Source organism: Daktulosphaira vitifoliae, unplaced genomic scaffold, assembly GCF_025091365.1.
Source record: "Daktulosphaira vitifoliae isolate Bord-2020 unplaced genomic scaffold, ASM2509136v1 Scaffold_1, whole genome shotgun sequence".
Taxonomy (NCBI): Eukaryota; Metazoa; Arthropoda; class Insecta; order Hemiptera; family Phylloxeridae; genus Daktulosphaira; species Daktulosphaira vitifoliae.
This window is the reverse complement of record NW_026099572.1, coordinates 40,931,341-40,952,353: the sequence shown is the minus strand read 5'-3', so window position 1 is coordinate 40,952,353 and position 21,013 is coordinate 40,931,341. Positions and strand designations below refer to the sequence as shown.

The following is a 21,013-nucleotide window of genomic DNA, read 5'->3' as shown; positions in this document are numbered from 1 at the left end:
TATAATATTAACAGTATCAAAAAAATATAAAAATAATAATAACTTCAATTTCTAATTTTATAAATTGAAAAGGAAGGACGCCACAATCTAATAATAATAATAGCTATTTTTTTGTTTTTTATCCTCATTGCCACTGAAATGAATTTTTAATTAAAAAAAGTTTGATAACAGTTTTGAAGAAAAAACACAAACACACACATGCCTAAATTGAATTAATATTCCTGTCATTTTTTGATAAAGCTAAGAACATTTATACGTGTCTTCTTTGTATAATAATTTGTAAACATATTCTTACAATAATAACTGGATTATTGTGTCTATGACATTTATTCACAAAATAGTGAATCATAAATAGTAAAATTTTTAATAATATGAGATTAGAAAATGGATGTGTATTAAACCACCTACAAGTAGATGGTTTAATTTTATGAAAATAATGAATAATAAAATTGACATTACATTAATAGCAATTTAAATTACTTCATCTGAGTTTAAAAAATTTAGTACAGTCGAGTTCCAGCGTAATTGGGTTGAGGAATATTTTTAGATCAGTACAGATTAATATCTGATGGTAATGAAAATTACTGTCGTAAAATGCTTTGATGCGTATTTGAAATAAATTAAAAAAAATTGATTATATTTACTAAAAATTACATGATTTTTAAATTTACCTAAAGAGACCAGCAAATATCGTAAAACAAATAAACGTAAAATAGCCAACAGCAGTAGTGTATAATGTACAGCTATACGCCATATTAATTTTTAATATATTTTTATACACTACTGAAATACTAATATCTTGTAAGAAAATTTTTTTTAAAGGTTTCTAAAGGACTTTCAGAAATTAATAAAATTTAAATTTGTACATTTTAATGCTAAAATAATTATTTAACGAAAAAATGGTGTATAGTATTCTTAATAAATGACACTATTGATAAAAACGAGTAACATTTCCAATATAAATTTAAAGAATAGTGTGTATCATTTGCTAATTATTTTTTAAAGTTTCTTGTTTGTAATGAAGATTAAAAATTATTTAGTAAAGCATATTGAGAGGGAAAATTGTCTCTATATTTTTGACAATAAAATTGAAATACATTAAGTATAAAGGTAAGGGAGGAACAACGTTTCTAAGGAAAATTACAAATAACTGAAAAACAGGAATTTATCTCCATTTTATTTAAATAAATGTGCCCTAATACCTTTATCTACCTGGAATAATTTAAATTTAAATATCTATATCTAACCTAATGGATTTTTGATTATTTGTTTCCAATAGTGCTAAAAACCTATTGATTATACTTAGTCCTGATTTTTTTTTCGTTTCTCAGGACACGCTTATTCCTCTTCTACTGGATTAATTTTGTTCAATGATACGTAAAAATATCACAAAATGTATATAGTTGAAGCTATCAGCTTCATAATTTTGAGAAATTCTCCTCAATCCTGGTAATAGAGAAATGTCCAAAAAATATAAGTATTATAAAACAGTCTTTATTAATATTTTTAGTTTTCACTTTCTATTAAAATAAAATGGATGGATTGTTGCGAACATTTTATTGGTAATACTTTAAACATTAGCATTGCAGATAAGAAACTTATTTTTGGAAATCTAATCTTTACCTAAGGTTATGTAAGGGCTCAAAAATCATAACAACATTTTTCTCTTTATAACTTTTTATAATGTTCCAAAAACCTAACTTCTTTGTTTGTTTTTAAATACTATACAATAAAAAAATAAAAATGTCAACGTCTTTTAATGTAAAAATCATGTAATTATTGGTCAATTTAATATTGTTTTTTTAAATATTTCTAACTATTTCAATAATGCAAAGATTAAAATAAAATTTACAATGGTAATATTTAAGACAACTACATTAAATAACAAATTTTGTGTTTCTTGCATAGTAACGGATACCTAAATCATTCTAAATTATTTTAAATTACAGGTTGTTTAATGTTACATAATTAAAAGCAGGAAAACGTTTTGTAGAGTTGTCATCATTAATATCAGCCTCTCAGGTCAAAAATTATGTAATTTTTTGGTAGTTATGATAATTATAAATAATAATCATCAATAAAATTTACGTCAGTAAATTTTTATTAAGTATTTATCAATACTAATCTCAGTCTTATTAATAGCTATAATCTAAATTAAAATAATAGTCTTTATCTATTTATACACAGTGATTTTTTTATTATAGCTCACTCAATTACTCATAGAATAAAAATAATTTAAATATTTTTTTGATACCTTTAATTAAATATTATTCTTGAGTTATTAGCTATATAATATTTTTTAAGTTCAACCCTTATGCTTTGTAAGGTTGTCAACTTTGTTTTTTCGAATGGGAACACATATTTTGAATTTAATGTAATGTTTAAGGTTTTATTTTAATAGAAAATGCCATTGAAATTTTAAACGTAGCTTTATTTGTTTATTAGATATAAAACTTTTAAATTTCAAATTTTTTAGTTTGTACACATTAATATTTAGTGTAATACACAAAGGGTTTCAGGAATAAGTAGCCAATTGTTTTATGTGACGTCGCTATTATAGATACGAATTCTTTATGGTTAATTATGACTTTATCAAAAGAAATTCTTTCTGTATTGTCAGTTATTATTATTATATATATTATTATTATTATACAGTTATTATGTGTATTTATAAGCTTTCAATAATATGTCTTAAATTATTTTTATTCAGGTAGTAATTGAGTGGTCTATGATAAAAAAAATCATCTTGTATATATATACATATATATGTGTGTGTGTGTAAAATAATTAAATTAATTATATATATATATATATATATATATATAGTTTAAAAAATTTTAATTTTTAGAATATAAAAAGAATTTTCTTTTATAAAAGTAATACTTCTAGTTAGCGCTATCTTGCGTTAAATTCTATGGGTCGAATCGATGTTCGTACCCCTCAGCAGTATACGAGCGGCCATCAAAACTGCATGGATGTGTTTCGCCGCATTTCGTTGCAACGTTTTCGATCTTCGGGAGCTCATTTGAAAATATATTAAATAAAAATGGTAAGTATATAATGATTTAATTAAAAAAAATTATATTTGTCGAACATAAAAAATGATTAGTTTTTTTTATTAATGTCAAGTTTAATGCAATTCAATTTTAATAATGACTGATTTAAATGTAACTATAAATTTATTATTTTGCTAGTACGGATTTGTAAATTATGCTTTGGAATTATTAGTTTTAAAAACTTTTGGCGAAGAAACGTGGGAGAAAATCAAGCAAGTGTCAATTAATTTATCAAAATAATACAATATAATCTAAAGATTTTTATAAAATTATAGAAAAGATGCAGAAGTTACGATGGATGGACAGTTTTTAGTCAGACAAATATACGACGATGAAATTACTTACAACTTAGTTTCGTCCGCTGCAGAAATTCTAAGTAAGTGAATACTTAAATTTAGACTTTTTCGTTTAGTTTATAGAAACTTTATTCCATTTCAATACGTTACTTCAGTATGAAATAATCTTTCATATTTGCAATTATTAATTTATTAAAATGAAGCAAGACAAAAATGAAAAATATTTCATAAAATTATTGAAGTTTTTTTTAATAAAGGTTATGCTATCCTTAATAATATATTATTAGATTTGTATATTTTATAAACATTTTGATTCATTGTCTCTATTTAAACACATTGTTTGTAATTTGAAATATTTAAAAATTCACGTTTATAAACTAAATTAATCATTATTTGAATACATACTATATAGTAATATATTCTATTATAATAATTCAGTGTCATGTTTTTAAAAATCAAAGATAAACACTGATCTTGATGTTAATTTTACCAATATTGAGACTTAATGTATAAATCACACGCAATCCAGTCATTTAAATAACATCTCAAAAAACTAAGAAATGTAAAAAATTGCAATATTTTCCAAGCAAACAAATTAAATTTAATCGATAGTAGACCAAAGTAATTCATAAATATACAAAGGAGCATTATACAAAATATCAATTTTCAAATTATTTTATTTTGTAGAACTTCCTGCAAATAGCATATTGGAACTTTTTGGAAAAATGTTTTTCGAGTTTTGCCAAGATTCTGGTTACGATAAAATCCTACAAGTATTAGGAGCGACACCTAGAGATTTCTTACAAGTAACTTATCGTTCGTTGCTTTTGATATAAAACTTTTTGTTATACTGAAGTAATCTTGTCGAATAGAACTTGGATGCTCTGCACGACCACTTGGGTACTCTGTATCCGGGAATGAAAGCTCCGTCATTTAGGTGCACAGAAAGACCTGAAGATGGCGCTCTTGTTTTACATTACTACTCCGATAGGCCTGGACTCGAATACATTGTCATAGGCATTGTAAAGGTCGTATAATAAATAGAAAAATACATTGAGTAAAAATTACATAACCAGAGATCGTAAGTTCTAGCATTAAAATACTAAAGACATATAGATATGCACTAAAAACTGGTCAAATATACAATGAAAACATAGACTTACAATGATCAAATTCTTTGGTAGGTGCTAAATTTAATTTTACTCTTTCAGAAAATAATTTTTATATAACAATGCATATAATTTTACTAAATTTTTGAGAGGGCTATTATGTAAACTGGAGAAGAGCTTAGCCCACTAATATTCTTTACCTGAATGATTAAAATTTTGATATAAGCATAATATGTGTTATTTTAGAATTTTAAAATATTTTGAAATAACAAAAAAAATATTTATTCATTTATTTAAAATGAAAATATTTATTTTTATCATAAACTATACAATTTTAGTAACAAATTATAAACAAATTTCAATGAAAGAAAAAATTAATTTTTTTTTATACAAGTAAAAATTAAAAATATTAATTGAATCATCTTGTACATTTTAGTAGTCTTCAAAACTTAACTATTTTTATAATTATTTATTTATTTATTATTATTAATCATAACAAAAAGCTATAAAATATAAATAATTAAATTTTGAAAAGTTTTAGCAAATTTTACCTACTCAACTATGGCTTTTTAGAAACTTTATACCTACCTTAAAAATTACATTGTACTATCAGTGTTTTTTGTTTTCTAACTTAAATGAGCAATGATTGTCGACCAATAAGTTTCTTATCATTGAAATTAATCTTTAAACGTCTGGTGAAGTAAGTGGTGCGTAATTAAAAACAATAAGTAGTTTCCATTTTTTTCTTTAGGTTCATTTAGATTTAAAAAAAAATGTAAGTGAGTTGATAAAAAGCCATAAACACGTTTGATTCGGTGGAAGGTAATGGTGATAGTGTGATAAGATTGATTCCATTGAACTACTTAAAACCAATTTAGTATCATAAAGAAATAGAAATAAACTACAAAAATACTACGATTTTGTAAACATATTTGGAAAAGACAAAAAATTAAATTATTTAAGAACTTATTTGTATTGTATTTTTTTTTACCTTCGTGAAAAAAAAAATTTCCGAATTTATTGCAAATAATATGCATTAATAATTAAATAAAAATCAATTGTATGCCAAATACGCTAACAAACGACTAAAATATGTAAAAACAGGCACTATCAGACTTGATATTTTTATTACTGTTGTTATGAAATGTAAGACTTGTAGATCACAAATCATATTTTCCGAAGAGGCAAAACATACAAATGCATGAAGTTACGAACTCTACTCATAACAAAATAGTTTAACAGTTAAAAACAATCATTTGAAACTTTTTTAATAGACTGTTGCCAGTAAACTTCATAACACAGAAGTAGAAGTGGAAATTTTGCAAACTAAAGAAGAATGTGATCACGTTCAGTTTTTAATAACCGAAAAGAACACTATAGGACAACGTCAAAACGACCAAAACACAGAAGTAGAAACATTATCACAAGGTAAAAATAAATTACTGAGTTTTAAAAACATAAAATAAATATATAAAGTTTTAAATTATGTATAGTATATGTCTCACGGTTATTAACATCTCTTTCATAAAATGCTTCGATGCGAATCTGTTAAACTTATAAAAAAATTGTACATTTGTAAAGTTACATTTTGCAAACTTTGCTTTAAACTTAAAATTGCACTTTTTTTCCAATTTTTTCAAAAAAAAAATAAATAAAACGCATAATAAACTACAAATATGTACATATTAGTTATTTAATATGAGTTCGATAGTTCTAAAATCATGATATAATTTAAATTTTTGTATATAACATTATTATCTATTATTATCAAACTACTATGCTAGCGACTTATAAAAAATTAGATTTATGAATACTACAACTAAAATTATACACAATATTAATAACTTATCACAATTTTGTTAAAATTCAGTGATCATTTTATCATAAATGTTATTAGAATTATAACAATTGTTGATTTTTAATCCAACACGGTGGCCCATTTTTCGAAGTATAGTCGTACTCAAATATGACAAACCAAACCCAACCGTCTGTCTAATCATAACATATCAGCTATTAAATTCCTATTTATGTTAGTTGTAAATTATAATTGATGTATATTATTGTCAATGAATAATACATTTTTAGAACTTTTAAATATATACAGAATGATTCTTTTAACGCTAACCACTCGATTTCTCTTAAAATACTAATTGTTAAAAAAATATTTTTAACCCCTCGTACCTTATTAAGGTTCCAAAATTATTTTTTTTAATGGCAACATTCATAATAACTAGCTTATAAAATAGAAATTGATTTAATTAGGAAAATGGCTGGTAGATAACAACTTGCGAACAAAATTTATCATTAGATATTTCTCGTCCTCGCCCTTCCTCCCACCGTGGTATAAAAATATTAATAACTTTTTAAGTACTAATCTAAAAGTTGTTTTCGACCAGCCATATTATTGATTAGAACTTTTTTATTTTTTAAGCTAGTTAAATATCTATGTTGCTTTTAAAAAAATAAACTTGACACCCTTATAAGGTATAAAAAATGAATTAATAAGGTAATTAATAACTAATAGAACAAGGAATATATGAGATTAAAAAATTTCATTAAATAATTATTATTTTAAAAGATATCGAATGGTTAATATTAAAAGAATCGCACTGTATAACATAGTGCTAATTGATAAAATGATTAGAAAAAAAAATATATTAATAAAATCATGTTCAATTTCACTGATTTAATGTTAATGGATTGGTAAACTGGTTGTATAAATATAACAGAGTAACACATGCCAGTGTTTTTCTGATATATTTATAGCCAAATAATTAGGTGGATATAGGTCTCATATACCCTTAATACGAAACCCTAATTACATCATGGCAAAGTTATATTTTCATTTGATTTCAATTCATTCTGTTTAAGAAAAAAATATTATTATTTTGTAGTAACAATAATAGAATATATAATTTTGAAAAATATATTAATACAATATAAAAGTATCGGAAGCTGTAAGAACAGTTATAGAAATGAATGTTGAAGGAAGAAGAGGTAGAGGAAGACCAAAAAATAGATGGAGAGATTTTATTGAATGCGATATGAGGACAGATGATGTGGGAGATCGTGTCAAGTGGAAGCTTAGGATAAGGGTTGTCGATCCCAAGTTGTTGGGATTAAGGCTAGGAAAAAGAAAATATTAATATAATATAAAAGTGTGCAATTTTTAACATATAATATACATTAGATACAGTAGAAGTTCAATAATCCGGCATCCAACAGTACAACAGTAGAATACAGTAGAACAAACTTTTTTGTATTTGCATACTGTATTTTTAGTTTAATTATTAATGTAATTGTTCTTATAGCAAAGCCTACACTAAAAGGAAAGGGCAACGCCCGATAGACCGGCACGGAGCCGGTCCCGAACGTACCGGATTATCGGACTTCTACTGTACCTTATAAATACAATTTTATATTTGCATGGTTTTTTTTCCGTTATCCTTACTACTTGGGGTCGACTACCTGTATGCTAAACCTCCACTTATGTGACATCCCACGTCATCTATACCATGAATTATGTTCCAGCCAATACAAGGACTAATATCATGAACTGAGACACGTGATAAACAACTATATATAATTAATTTCAGAGCCGAAAATCAGTCCAGCTACTTTTTGTCGAGTTTTTCCATTTCATCTGATGTTTGATAGAGACTTAAACGTCCTCCAAACTGGTTGTACCATAGCCAGAGTAATACCCATTGTTCAAGGGCCGTCACCGTGCAAATTAACACAGATCTTATATCCTGTAGGCGTAACACAATATTAACGCTCAATTAAACAAATAATAACTATTATTTTATCATTAACTTGCAATAAAGGTTAGACCTCATTTGGATCTGACATTCGACAACATTCTAGCCCACATAAACACGGTTTACGTTTTGAATACCAGACCTGGCATCATTGACGAAGACACCAACGACAATTGCCCTATATCATTGCGTCTGAAAGTAAATATTACAATAATACCATAACGTTTATGCAAATAAATTTGTCATTCATCAAAATTTTAATTGCATGGAATAATAAAACCTATAGCTTTCGTTGAAATATTTTTTTAGAACTCGTTTAAATTTATTACTAGGGTCAGATGTTGTACGTTCCAGAAACGGATCTCATGTTGTTTTTATGCTATCCTAGCGTTGTCAATCTAGATGATTTAACAAAGTAAAAATTTGATTAAATTTTCTGAACAATTATTAACATATATGCTAAAGCGGGTTTTTTTGCGCAGGCGACGTCTTTTTATAAGCGATATACCATTGCACGATGCTACCAGAGACTTGGTTTTAATGTCTGAACAATTTGAAGCGGATTACAAACTAACCAGAGATTTAGAGTTTTTAACAGATAAACTTCAACAGACATATAGAGAATTGGAAAGTGAAAAACAGAAAACTGATAGGTATGTGTTACTGTGAAGAAACAAAATCTATGTGAAAAATGTTTTATTATATTAATAATTGAAAACATGTTTGAACAGCTTACTTATAATTTCTACCTATTCAGCTCCATTCAAAGGAGACATTAGAAGATTAAATATATACTTAAACTTTCAATATGTACATAATTAAAATATTCAAGTTATTTAACTTAAAAGAACAAAAACACGAAACCAAATTTAGTGTAATATATATATACGTATTATTTTATCCAGCATATCATTGTATTATAGCTTTTTTGTGTAACGTTTAGCTCAATGTATGTAAGCGCATGTATTGAACTAAAATTTTACATGTAAAAAATATCGTTACTTTATTGTAATTGATTTAAAAAGAAAATTACATTTCAAGTAATATTTTTAGATTGCTGTACTCGGTACTTCCGATTAGTGTGGCAACAGAGTTACGTCACAAGCGTCCTGTTCCACCAAAACGGTTTGAATATGTTACACTGCTATTTTCCGGCATTGTTGGTTTTAGCGACTATTGTGCGGGTCATGCAGACTCACAAGGTGCCATGAAAATCGTACGGATGCTCAATCAGCTCTACACGGCGTTCGATGTGCTCACCGACCCGAAAAAGAACCCCAACGTGTACAAAGTAAGACAAAACGATATTTGCACTTCATGTGTACCGTGTAACGATATAATTGAAAATACAACGTCATCTTTTGTCGCTATCTAGTTTTTGTTTACACTCAATTTTCTACATTTTCTGCAGTAAACAGTAAACATTGTTATTCAAATTGTTATGACAGCCAGTCAATGCTTACGGTTTTCATAAAAAATTACTTGAAATACAACATCATTACATATATTTTACGAAAGTAAAAATGTAATATTAAGAATTCGCAAACGATTTTTTTTTAACAATTAGTAATTACATAATGCCTAGCGGTTTTTCATCATTATATCAAGTGTATGGTTTCCGAAAAGTGTTGAATATAATTCCTTTGTTACATGAGAATAATATAATAATCATTTTGCGTACACTTATTGTATTAATGCAATATCGAATTAAATATTAATTTCACGTGCATTTATAGGGTAGTCTTGAAATTGAATTAAATTTTTTATTATACAGTACAACAAAAAAAATAAATAAATTTTGCGGTTGGGTTGGGTTGTAAATCATATATGGAATTATGCTACTGATTCTGAATCCGATTTCAAATTTGGAGTGAGCGGCGTCATTTAATATATGATTTAATTAAGTAATGAAAACCGCAGAATTTATGTCCCTTGTTAAAATTAACACGTGAAAATCGGACAGGTGGAAACTGTTGGTGACAAGTACATGGCAGTTAGCGGACTTCCAGAGCCCTGCGAAGACCACGTCCGATGTATCGCTCGTCTTGCTTTGGACATGATGGATCTTAGCAACACCGTCATTGTGGACGACATGCCCGTGGTAAGTGAGAGATAACATTACATTTTCTTCTTTATTTAGGCCGACCTAAATTGATAACACTGAGTATTTTTTCGGTTTCAGCGCATCACTATTGGCATACACAGCGGTGAAGTAGTGACGGGCGTGATCGGCCATCGCATGCCCAGATACTGTCTATTCGGCAACACTGTGAATTTGACCAGTAGAACCGAAACAACCGGCCTACCTGGTAAAATCAACGTCTCAGAAAATGCGTACAAGTATGTTTTTATTGCATTGTTTACAACGCGTTACCTCGTGATCTAAAAATGTCATAGTTGTTGACAGTAATAAACAACAGATTTGAGTGACAGAATGAAATCGCCGGACTTTAGAGGAAATATGAAAAAGATCATAAATAATGATGACGATAAACAAACAATTATTTTAACAATGTTGTCCGTAAACACCGAGAAAAATAATCCAGACAAGTTGAACAATGAATTGTTCACATAACAAACGTGTAAAATCTCAAACCTAAACAATTTCAGACAATATACATTTGGGTGTCGGTTATTTTTATTAAGTTTAATTTTAAAAAATATCGCCTTTTAATGAACTCTTAAAAAGCTGTTTTTTTTTGACATTAGAATATTTTATGTTTGAATTTGAGAGAAAATGTAAACGATTTTGTTTTTTTACGAAAAAATCTCGAGAAATTTTACTATAGAAACTTTGTTTATTAACAAAAATATATTTAGAAATTTTTAATACAGTTTCTTATAGAAACTAAAATACCGGAATAAAATAACATTTTGACCATGCTAAATTTTATTGTTACAAATTAAAAATTAATTTTTAATAAAAATTTCATGATTAATATGGTTGAAAATTACATAATATTTCTTGTAGTAGATAAATACAAACAGAATGTTTTTATTGGCTTTAATAATACAAATACAAAAAAATGTTCGCCGTTTTTGTCTGTTATTCATTTACTTGAATAACAGTTCATTTTTTTGGGACTGATCACAAATTAATAAATATTATAAGAAAAAGGTTTCTCTTAAATGCAGAATACTAAATAATTAATATTCTTTTTTAATGGTGTTTATTTCTAAATGGTGATAGTAGGGTGACATTACTTTTGAATGAACACTTAAGAGTTTTTTAAGTTATTCAAATCGTTTAAGTTATTTCAAAAATGACTTAAACGAGTTGAATATTTTTGCAATAAGACATGAAATTAACAGTTCAATTCGAAATTTTCAAAGCAAGACAAAATCGTTGTATATAGGTGAAATTTTTAACTTCCTTTGTATCTAAAAAAACAATTACTTGATTGTTTTATTATTCGTTGGCGGTATCTGAATGACGAATTGTTTAAAAACTTTGATAGGCACTCATCATTTTTTAGTTACACAATAATTTATGCAAAATACTTTCTCGTTTAGCACTTAGTGCAGCAGAAATGAATCCACTCGAGTGTTATAAAGTAATCATTTTTAATTATTCTTTAGTAATATACGAATACAACACTTATGAAAGTATTTATTTTCTCGATTACTCGAATAGCTTAACTATGAAATATACTAAAAACTTTATGCTAATATTCTGCAATATATTTTGTTATTATTTCTGTGTAAATAATAGTGTTATTTATACCTGTATTATGGTTTATATTATTTTCTCTACTATATTTTTCAAGTTTAAAAATTAAGCAACAAACATGGCGCCTTTAGAGACACATAACATTATGTGGAACATAATTGCGCAAAATTTGCGACATAAATTTTAATAGGTTTCATTTTATCGCATACATAATTTTCATAACATTTGTTTGTCATATGCAATAAATATTATGATTTTTTTATGACAAAGTACAACGTTTGGCGAAATAAACAATGGAAAGCCAATAAATATAATTACGAGTACCAAATACATTAAATGCATTAAAACCGTTTCCTTAGTTCAAATGTAGACATTATAAGCCAATAAAATAACTTATTGTTGAATCAGAACACTTTTCGAAATAGATTTTAAAAATATTCTGTGTCAAGTTAGTAGTATATGTAATCAGGACGTAAAATTGAAAACATCCTGTTTTTTGTGAATATCCGATTTTTATTATTCTAATGCTGCACTTAACACTGAGTGATGATAATATCTCAACTAATAATGTGTTTTAATTAATATGGTCCCGTACGCCTTGACATCTCCATTATTGTTTAATTGAAACAATATGCTAATGGGTAGCTATTAAATGTTTAACGGTAAAGTTATTCCAGCGAGTAGTATTTTGCTCAACAGTAGTAAATAGTAAAACAGCGTCAACATTCAAGATTTAAATAGGATACCAACGACTGTGGTATTGGTAATTGTCGTATACCGTGTGGTAAATTAAAGTTAGCGTACAGCGTATGACGAACTACGTGTCTGGCCAAATGCATTAAAGCCGGTGGTTGCAAAACCTTTAAGTATTTACTATGGTAACTATCTTCGTACAAAGTCGCCCGTCGTAGGATTTCTAAGCAAGATCGGCTACCAGCGGACAATGGTCTATGCGTATCGGCCGTGTCTCGCAGGTAAGCGATAGCCGCCCGGACAGACGTGTCTGCCGCGCCATATCTCAACAGCAACGCCACGGCGTCTACATCTCCAGCAGCTGTAGCCACCACTACTGGAGACGCGCGGTACGAGCCCATCTTGACATCAGCGGGTCGCTGACCATCTAAGAGCAAACGAGTTCGAGTCACACGATCCAAGAAAAAAGCCATCGCCTGTCGATTCTCGGCTGCTGTCGCTCCGAAATCTGTCCGTCTGCCGCTTATCATTCGAGCCACTTTGCTGCCCACTACAGCGCCTTCGAACAATTTTTCAAGAGTCTTTTCGCACCTTAAACAGAATTCGACAAGTTTTTTTAAGTCCAATCGTATCAATAATTAATTTACTCGTTTTTGTCGAGTTCATCAATTATTTTTCATACGATAAGCTTAATTAACTTTGAATATTTAAGTTATTTTTTATTTTTTAGTATATTCTAATCATTTAATTTATATGCGTTTTTATTCTAGAACAAAATAATAACATTTTGTCACCTATAGAGACCTGCTCTATACTTAAACATGTTTCAATATAATTTATTTTACAGTCCGAGTTGATATTATAGAAAAAAGCTCATTAAAAAAAACCATAAGAGGAAGAGAGGATTTTATAAACGACCATATTTTATTTATACATTCATTTTTTCCAATACTATTAACATGTAATGACAACATATTATTCACTATTAGAAAAACGGATTTGTTTTTAAACGACTTACTTAGTTATAAATATATAAAAAGGATACATGATTTTTCTTAAGTTGTGTTCTCATTCCATGTTATAGTAAACGTTATTTTTAGTAGAGTTTGGGATGTTACTTAAATTTTACATCCTCTCAGTGTTGATTTTATTTTTTCCTGAAATTAACTTATCAGTATATGTAATCGGTTGATATTTTCAAGTATAGTTAAATAAACACACAGTTGTGCAAATTTTACATTATTCGTATTTAAGCAAAATAAAGTATCTGCATGTATGTATAATTTCTTGTGAAATGCAAACCGTTAGACTACTGACTTATATGATGACTATTAAAGTTGTTTATCGTTGTATTTTTTCGTTAATAATCCAAACAAAATTCTTAAAATGACGTTCAACTATTTCAAACCATTGATCATTTTCTATGGTAACTTGTTAACGGATCCAAGACCAGTGCTTGAATATTTTAAAATTAGTACAAGTATTTCCGTGAAGTTGTAGGTCATGCGCAGTTAGTATGACCTAATGGATTATTAGAATATCTCATTAATAAATGTGTGCCCCGTGAGTAGCGTCCAAATTAATTACAGTTGCTTTTTACGGGCTTATTGTTACTGCAAGTCGATTAAGTCCATCTGTTTTTAAGATTTTTTTCCACTTTTTTTTTTATTCTCTATTTCGTAAAAAGACTTTTTTTATACACAAGTTGTGTTCAAAAAGTCATTTTAATCGAAATCATCGTTAAAAAAATAAATTCCACTCCCAGAAGAACTTTTCGATTGTGGTAATCAAACACTTGTGATGTCATTAAGTACAACATAACGAAATAAAATATCTTATTATTTAAACACGTAGAATATATTCAAATGCTAACACAAAGTGTTATACGCAATAGAATCGAGTGTATGCGTTCAATTCGCGTGCAAAACCTCTTACTAGACTTGAGTATCGGAGAAATTCAATAAACTCTTTATACTCCGACGTTATTTCCGAGTGAAATGTTTTAGACGATACAATGTTATTTAAAATCGTCACAACGAAGAGTCATATCTTGTATCCTTACTATGTTAACATGTTTTCAATTTTTCGAAAATACACGTTAAAAACGTTCTAATTTTAAAATATATCTAGTTCACATTCATTTACTCGCAGAATAACAAACATTTACATTGTTTGGAAAATGACCTCAAAAAGAAACCTTGGTAGTTGATTTTAGTAGTTATGATTTGACTTAAGACTTACATGACTGAATTTTTGTTTACATTCACCCAAAAATTAATTTAAATCAAACAAATTATCGTTTGTACTCCATTCCAACAAATCACATTCATTCACCATAGTGGGAATATAAGTCTCAAGGTTAGGGTTAGACGTGTAAAGAATAAAAAAAGTCGTGATGTCCGTTTAACTGTGTAGAAATCTATAGCATGCATAATAATACGGTTATCTATACACATTTTTTAATGGTGTTGGATTGTATACTATTATTTTTTGGTTACATTATGTGTTTCATAACCGAATTTTCAAAGTGTACAAATCTTTGCCGTTCGATCCACGCAATTTTTAATGCAGCTACAAAAATCCTCTTTTTAAGAATTTATTTAGAGCTTTACAAATGATTTGATCAATTTTTTTTTTGAGTAAAAGTGGATAGTTTTATATTGTGCGACGTAGAATAACATGTAGTAGTTAATCAATTATTGATCAGTATTACTGAATTCAGCTTTAGTATATACTTTTCAACAATAAAAAATGTCATAACATTGATATTTTTGATAAAAAAAATCTACTTGTGAAATTTATTTCTATCATTTCTGAACATGCTACTCAAATAAACGCGACACTGGTAAATATCATTTATTGGAAATACGAATTTGATTTTCTTATGCAAGGAAAAATTAATGTTTAGCATACTTATAAAAATTAAAAATACTTTAATAATTACTAATGCTAAATATATATATTTTAATTTACTCGAAAAAAAAACCTATATAATGTCGATAACATGTTATACAATGCATTTATCGATCGATTTCCCTTAGTTAATACGAGACACCCGTGTGGTAAACTTTGATGTGTAACAAAATATTAAGAAAACTCCATACAAATTATCATTGGATCCAAATTAGTCATACTAAAGCAAATTTTAATAACTACGTTGTAAATCCATTAAATTATCGTCACGGTTCTCTTTTCGTGTTCACAATTTGTAAAACTACAAAAAAGTATTTACATGTTAAAATATTTTTTATGTCAAATCATTCTTTTTTCAAACGATCCATCACGACACAATAATTTCAGATTCATTAAATTTTATGTAATACCATACTGCTTCTTTCGTGTATATTGTCGGTTGGGTTTCGTAAATCTCAATCTGTATGTTTGATCTTATCTATATAATCCTTTTGAAAATCGAGGTGACATACATTAACAAAAGACACATACAAAAGATCCGAATAGTTTTGTATTTTGAAATTTGCAATTAAGTTGTTAGTTATGAATTTTTATTGTCTTCATTCCGTTGACTTCTGAAAATTTGACTAGAATACTAAAATGAAGAACTGATTACCTAAATAATTTCACATATGCTACTCTCATTAAAATCGACAGTGACGGGAGATTATTAATTATTAAACGCTATTGTTTGTAATTATGAGTCACAAAACATGTCGTTGCAACAAACACATTCTATAACTTCGAAACATTGCATCTTAATTAATGTATCATAATAACTGATTTTAATAACTGCATTTGCTGGTTTTAAAATCGCATTGCTCAATTTTACTTTTCAAGTAGATTCCATTCGAATTAAAATCTTACAAAATTTTTTAATGCTAAGTATAGTGTAGAATATGTGATTTATGTTGCCTAAGAATATTTTGCTAATGACTTTATATTTATTTATGATCCAGTACACACAGAAGAATATAATAATAAAAGTCAAGTATTTCGTTTTTGTTACAACGCAATGGTTTTTCATATTTGAAATAATATCATGACCAAAGTAACTATCATTACATTTTACGCATGACACACATAGTTCTTACATATTTGATAAAGTCTAATACTAGTAATACTAGTAATGAAGTTCTTAATCTACAATATTTACAGAAAGTGCGCATATTATAACATGTATTTTGAACAAACATTTCCTAGTCAAAAGATGGAATTTGAATTAAGTGTATCTATACAATGGAACCAGATCTAAATGACAACTCTTAACTTTTGATACAATTACCGTTTTGTAGTAATTTTTTTTATGTATAATTTATGCGTCCTTAGACTATATTGAAATCATATTTTTACTATTTTTTTTAAATAGTAAAATTAACAAAAAGTCTTTTTTTTTACTTTACAATAGCCAGCACTTTTATTACAAAACTGATTGGGTCAATAACAATTTTGGACTAGATCAAAATTACAAGTATTCAGTTACAAGCATTTTAATACATACAAAATATACGTAACGTAGGTGAAGTTTGCGTTATAAATCAGTACTTGCTACTTACCCTCTCTATATATTAAATGCTTGTAACTCAATATATTGAATAATTATAATTACTCGTCTCAAAATTGTTATACAGTCAATCATTTTTGTAAGAAAAGGTTTGAAAACTGGCTATTTTGAAATGAAAACAATTTTTTTTATTTATTTTATTATAAAAAACGAATAATAAAAATAAGATTTTAATGTAGTCTACGAATGCATAAATTATACATAAAAACCAAAATCAGGATGAAATGTAAATTGTATGAAAAATTATAAGAATTGTCATTTATATTTGGGTTTTTCTCTACACTTTTTCCAATAGTCTATTAGTAATTAAGTTACTTTAATATGAACCTCTCCAACTAAAAGATAACGTTTAAACGGCGAACTTACAATTAATTAAAGCATTACTAAGAATATGTACAAAATTTCACTTCCCCTTAAAAGTGCACAAACAAATATAAATTAGAATGGTTACGGGTTTTTGGGTAATTCTAAAAAGTAAACATCAATAATTACTTGTATATGGCGTTAAGAAGAGTAGAAACTGGGCCTGGTCCAGCTTTGGCGTCAAGTGCAAGGCGAGCCATTACATATAAAATGTCATGGTGTTTTCCCAACGGACATACGGAACCGTTGGCACATACTGCGCGGTTGTGGTGGGTCACGGCACCCAAGATTGCAGCTTCACATGCCTTTCGTTTATCTTGACCACACCATGGACCACAAAGACCTTCCACGACGATGGCAACATACTCGCGGTATTGCGTGCGCTTGTAGGCCGGTATCAGCTCGTCTCGTTCTAATTTGTCAACAATCTGCGCATAGAATTCTTCTAAAACGGCTTCCATTTTAACGTCGAGACTCTAGTTCGACTGTCAAATAATGCGTACCTATAAGCCAACACGCACTTTGAAGTTTACCTTAACACCCTAAGGAAGCCATAATAAAATAGATATGTATTGATTGTGCCGGTAAACCAAATAGTAAAGTCGTAATTGAAAAGGGTAAAAAAACTCGTATATATATATATATATTTTTTTTTTCTTTTTTGATAGATTNATATTTTTTTTTTTTTCTTTTTTGATAGATTACTACCAGATATTATAATACTTTTTTCAATATTGTTTATAATTATTATAACATCAATTGAGAAGTAATATTTGGATAATACGAACTGGTAAAAATAAAGCCAGCTCATCAGTAAACATAAATAATAAAATCAAAAGATATTTTTTTAACAAGATAAAATATTGACAATAGAAAAGAATTAGAACATTTTCAAAGTCAGTAATATGCGGTAAAATGGCGTATTCATGAGGCTAAAGAGATCCTCCATTAAACAAATTACCTTGAATTTTAGGCTTCATTTGAATCATTAAACAAAAAGTAGCTATAATTTTTTTTTGGTTTTTGCCTCCCTCTTTAAAAATCTTGGATACGCCTTTAATCATATTTATATGAATGAACTTATTTTGATTCTCTATTTTAATATACATTCAGCATAATAAACGTTATCTTCAAGTCAATGTGATAAAAAAAAAATTCTAATAAACCACAAAAAATTAATAAAAAAAGGAATTCAAAACTTCTAGAGCATACTTTGCATATTATTTATTTATTTAACCTATTAGTATTATTTAAAGTTCATTAAAGTTTAATATATTATTTTTACACGAATTCTAGAATATTTTTGTAGGTTTAACCCAATTTTTTAATTTTCAAAAAATTTTACCATAATTGCAACTAAATAAAGTCTAGAAGAAGGTTTAACTTTTCTAAATTTTTGGGATAATAGTCATTCTTCTAAAAATTTACAAATTATATAAATTGTTACAATATCATTTTTTTAGGAAGACAAAAATTAATATAGCACACCTTAAAGTTTTTGTTTTATTAAATATAAAAATATATTGTTAATATGCTATTTGCTGTTTGTCTACAGTAAAAAAATATTAATAGGAAACTAACTGCAAATTACATATTCATACACATAGATATACACTTTTTAAGTTCAATTATATTTCCTCAAGATAAAACCGCATTTAGGAGGATACTGGGTGCGATTTCCTCAGACGGCACTAAAATATAAATTATAGAAGTGAAGATATTTTTTTTCTTATTCAGATTAAAGACAGAGGAAAATATTTTTGAAGAGTAATAAAAAAAGATTTTGTGGGGCTAGTAGAATTAAGTACCCAGGGAGGTAAAATTCTTAAATGCGGGCCTGACTCTATGGTGTTTTAAGAATAAATTTAAAAACTATAAATATTCTTCATAAATTTAGTAATTTTACTTCGATTAAAATAAGTAATAATTAAGTTTAATTATTTACAATATGAAAACTAATACGCACGTTTTTAATATTGAAAAATCTTTGCTCAAAGTAATTTTTAATTAAGTGTAATATTTGATTTAATTTAAAATTAAATTAAAAATTTTGTTATCAATTGTTTTTTTTGCTGTAACTATAGTAAAATAGTAACTATAATAATAGATACATTTTTGTTCATCGAAGGTTTTTAGATTCGATTAAAGTATACTTATTTTAATACTCGGAATAATTTATTGTTTTGTCAAGTTGAAAATTTAAAGCGAAAGTGTATTGACAAACATTCTTTTATCTTTCACTATTGATTAATTTAGACATTAAAAATCTTTTACTAAAATTTCCTTAAATCCGGTTGGCTAAGAAAATAATCATTAAAATGCATAAATATAAAATAAATATATTAGATCAAATTTTTATTCAACATTTTCTATTACCATAACAATTGTCCGATAAATAATAAAAATGAAAATTGTTCAATAAAAAATTTTATTTACATAATAAAGAAAAGAATATATTTTAAAAGAATAATAATACTTAATCATCATCATCTCCTTAACATATATCCCAAATATTTGGGATCTACCTTACGAATTGTCAGGACTTTTACACCGATTGTTAATCTGACGTAACCTCATTATGGCTGTTAAGGGAGCCAGTAAGAATAATTATGAATAATTTTCAAAATTATTGCTAAATAAACATGTCTATTAAAAAGGAGTTTAACGCGTAACATGATTTATCTAGTCTTTTATATAAATAATTAGAATATTTATGTTTTTAATTTGTAATGTGGCTTACACTCATTTATTTATTTTTTCATTCAACTTTTGATAACATCACATCTCAATAATATTATATATTAAAATATCGTAAAGTTAACAGGTGTGTATTTAAGGGGGCTTAAGGGGTCTGAATCACTTACGAAATATTTCAAAATTACATTATAATTATAAGGCTAAATCATATAGTATCTCGTGATGAGAGTAAAACTTCAATTGTTACCCCTCCCTTCTTATGATATTAAATTTTGACTAAATTCGTGTTATTATTTTATATTATTTAATACAATATAAAAATGTTTAATTATTTATTAAATTTACAAATTATATCATTTTTTTTTTAGTATTCTTATTCAAAAAGACAACTGGGATCCGCAATTTGAATTTACTTATAGAGGACTCGTGCCTATGAAAGGGAAACCAGAGCCAATGAAAGTGTGGATTCTGAATAGGAAACAGTTGTAAAAGAACATATTAACAAATAATAATTTTAAGTCAAAATCTATTATTAACCGATATTCTACTTGTTTTTTTGTTTATATACTTGTAATAGATATACATTTATACTATCAACTGTTTTAGAGTACTTGCTTCTACTGTGTGAGAAACAATATTGGACTTGATACACTAATTTTAATTATACTTGTGTTACACTCTTAGATGTTTTGTGTTGATTATTTTTAAATCCAAAATAGAACCCATTTGATTTATAAATGAGAATTACGGATATCCAGATGCTGTGCCAAATGATTCTGTCAAAGTAACATGAAAAATCACACATGAATGATACTATAATAGATAACATTATATCAAGTATACTGAATTGTA

The 21,013-nt window shown here is 27.1% G+C and overlaps 2 protein-coding genes across 2 annotated transcripts; one reads left to right on the top strand and one right to left on the bottom strand.

Moving 5' to 3' along the window:
• The first annotated feature begins 2,923 nt into the window (after positions 1-2,923).
• LOC126896793 (guanylate cyclase soluble subunit beta-1) lies at positions 2,924-20,844 on the top strand. Its single transcript, XM_050669882.1, has 14 exons — positions 2,924-3,049; positions 3,195-3,268; positions 3,332-3,432; positions 4,040-4,158; positions 4,225-4,380; positions 5,736-5,889; positions 8,058-8,215; positions 8,289-8,420; positions 8,555-8,637; positions 8,705-8,875; positions 9,276-9,513; positions 10,186-10,323; positions 10,405-10,562; positions 20,530-20,844. The coding sequence occupies exons 1-14, from the start codon at positions 3,047-3,049 to the stop codon at positions 20,648-20,650; spliced, it is 1,806 nt and encodes a 601-aa protein (XP_050525839.1). The 5' UTR covers positions 2,924-3,046; the 3' UTR covers positions 20,651-20,844.
• Positions 10,836-18,061, bottom strand: LOC126896797 (uncharacterized). Its single transcript, XM_050669890.1, has 2 exons — positions 17,594-18,061; positions 10,836-13,176 (listed from the first exon to the last, which is right to left on the bottom strand). Exons 1-2 carry the CDS (start codon positions 17,923-17,925, stop codon positions 12,612-12,614), a joined length of 897 nt encoding a protein of 298 aa, XP_050525847.1. The 5' UTR covers positions 17,926-18,061; the 3' UTR covers positions 10,836-12,611.
• Positions 20,845-21,013: the final 169 nt, after the last annotated feature.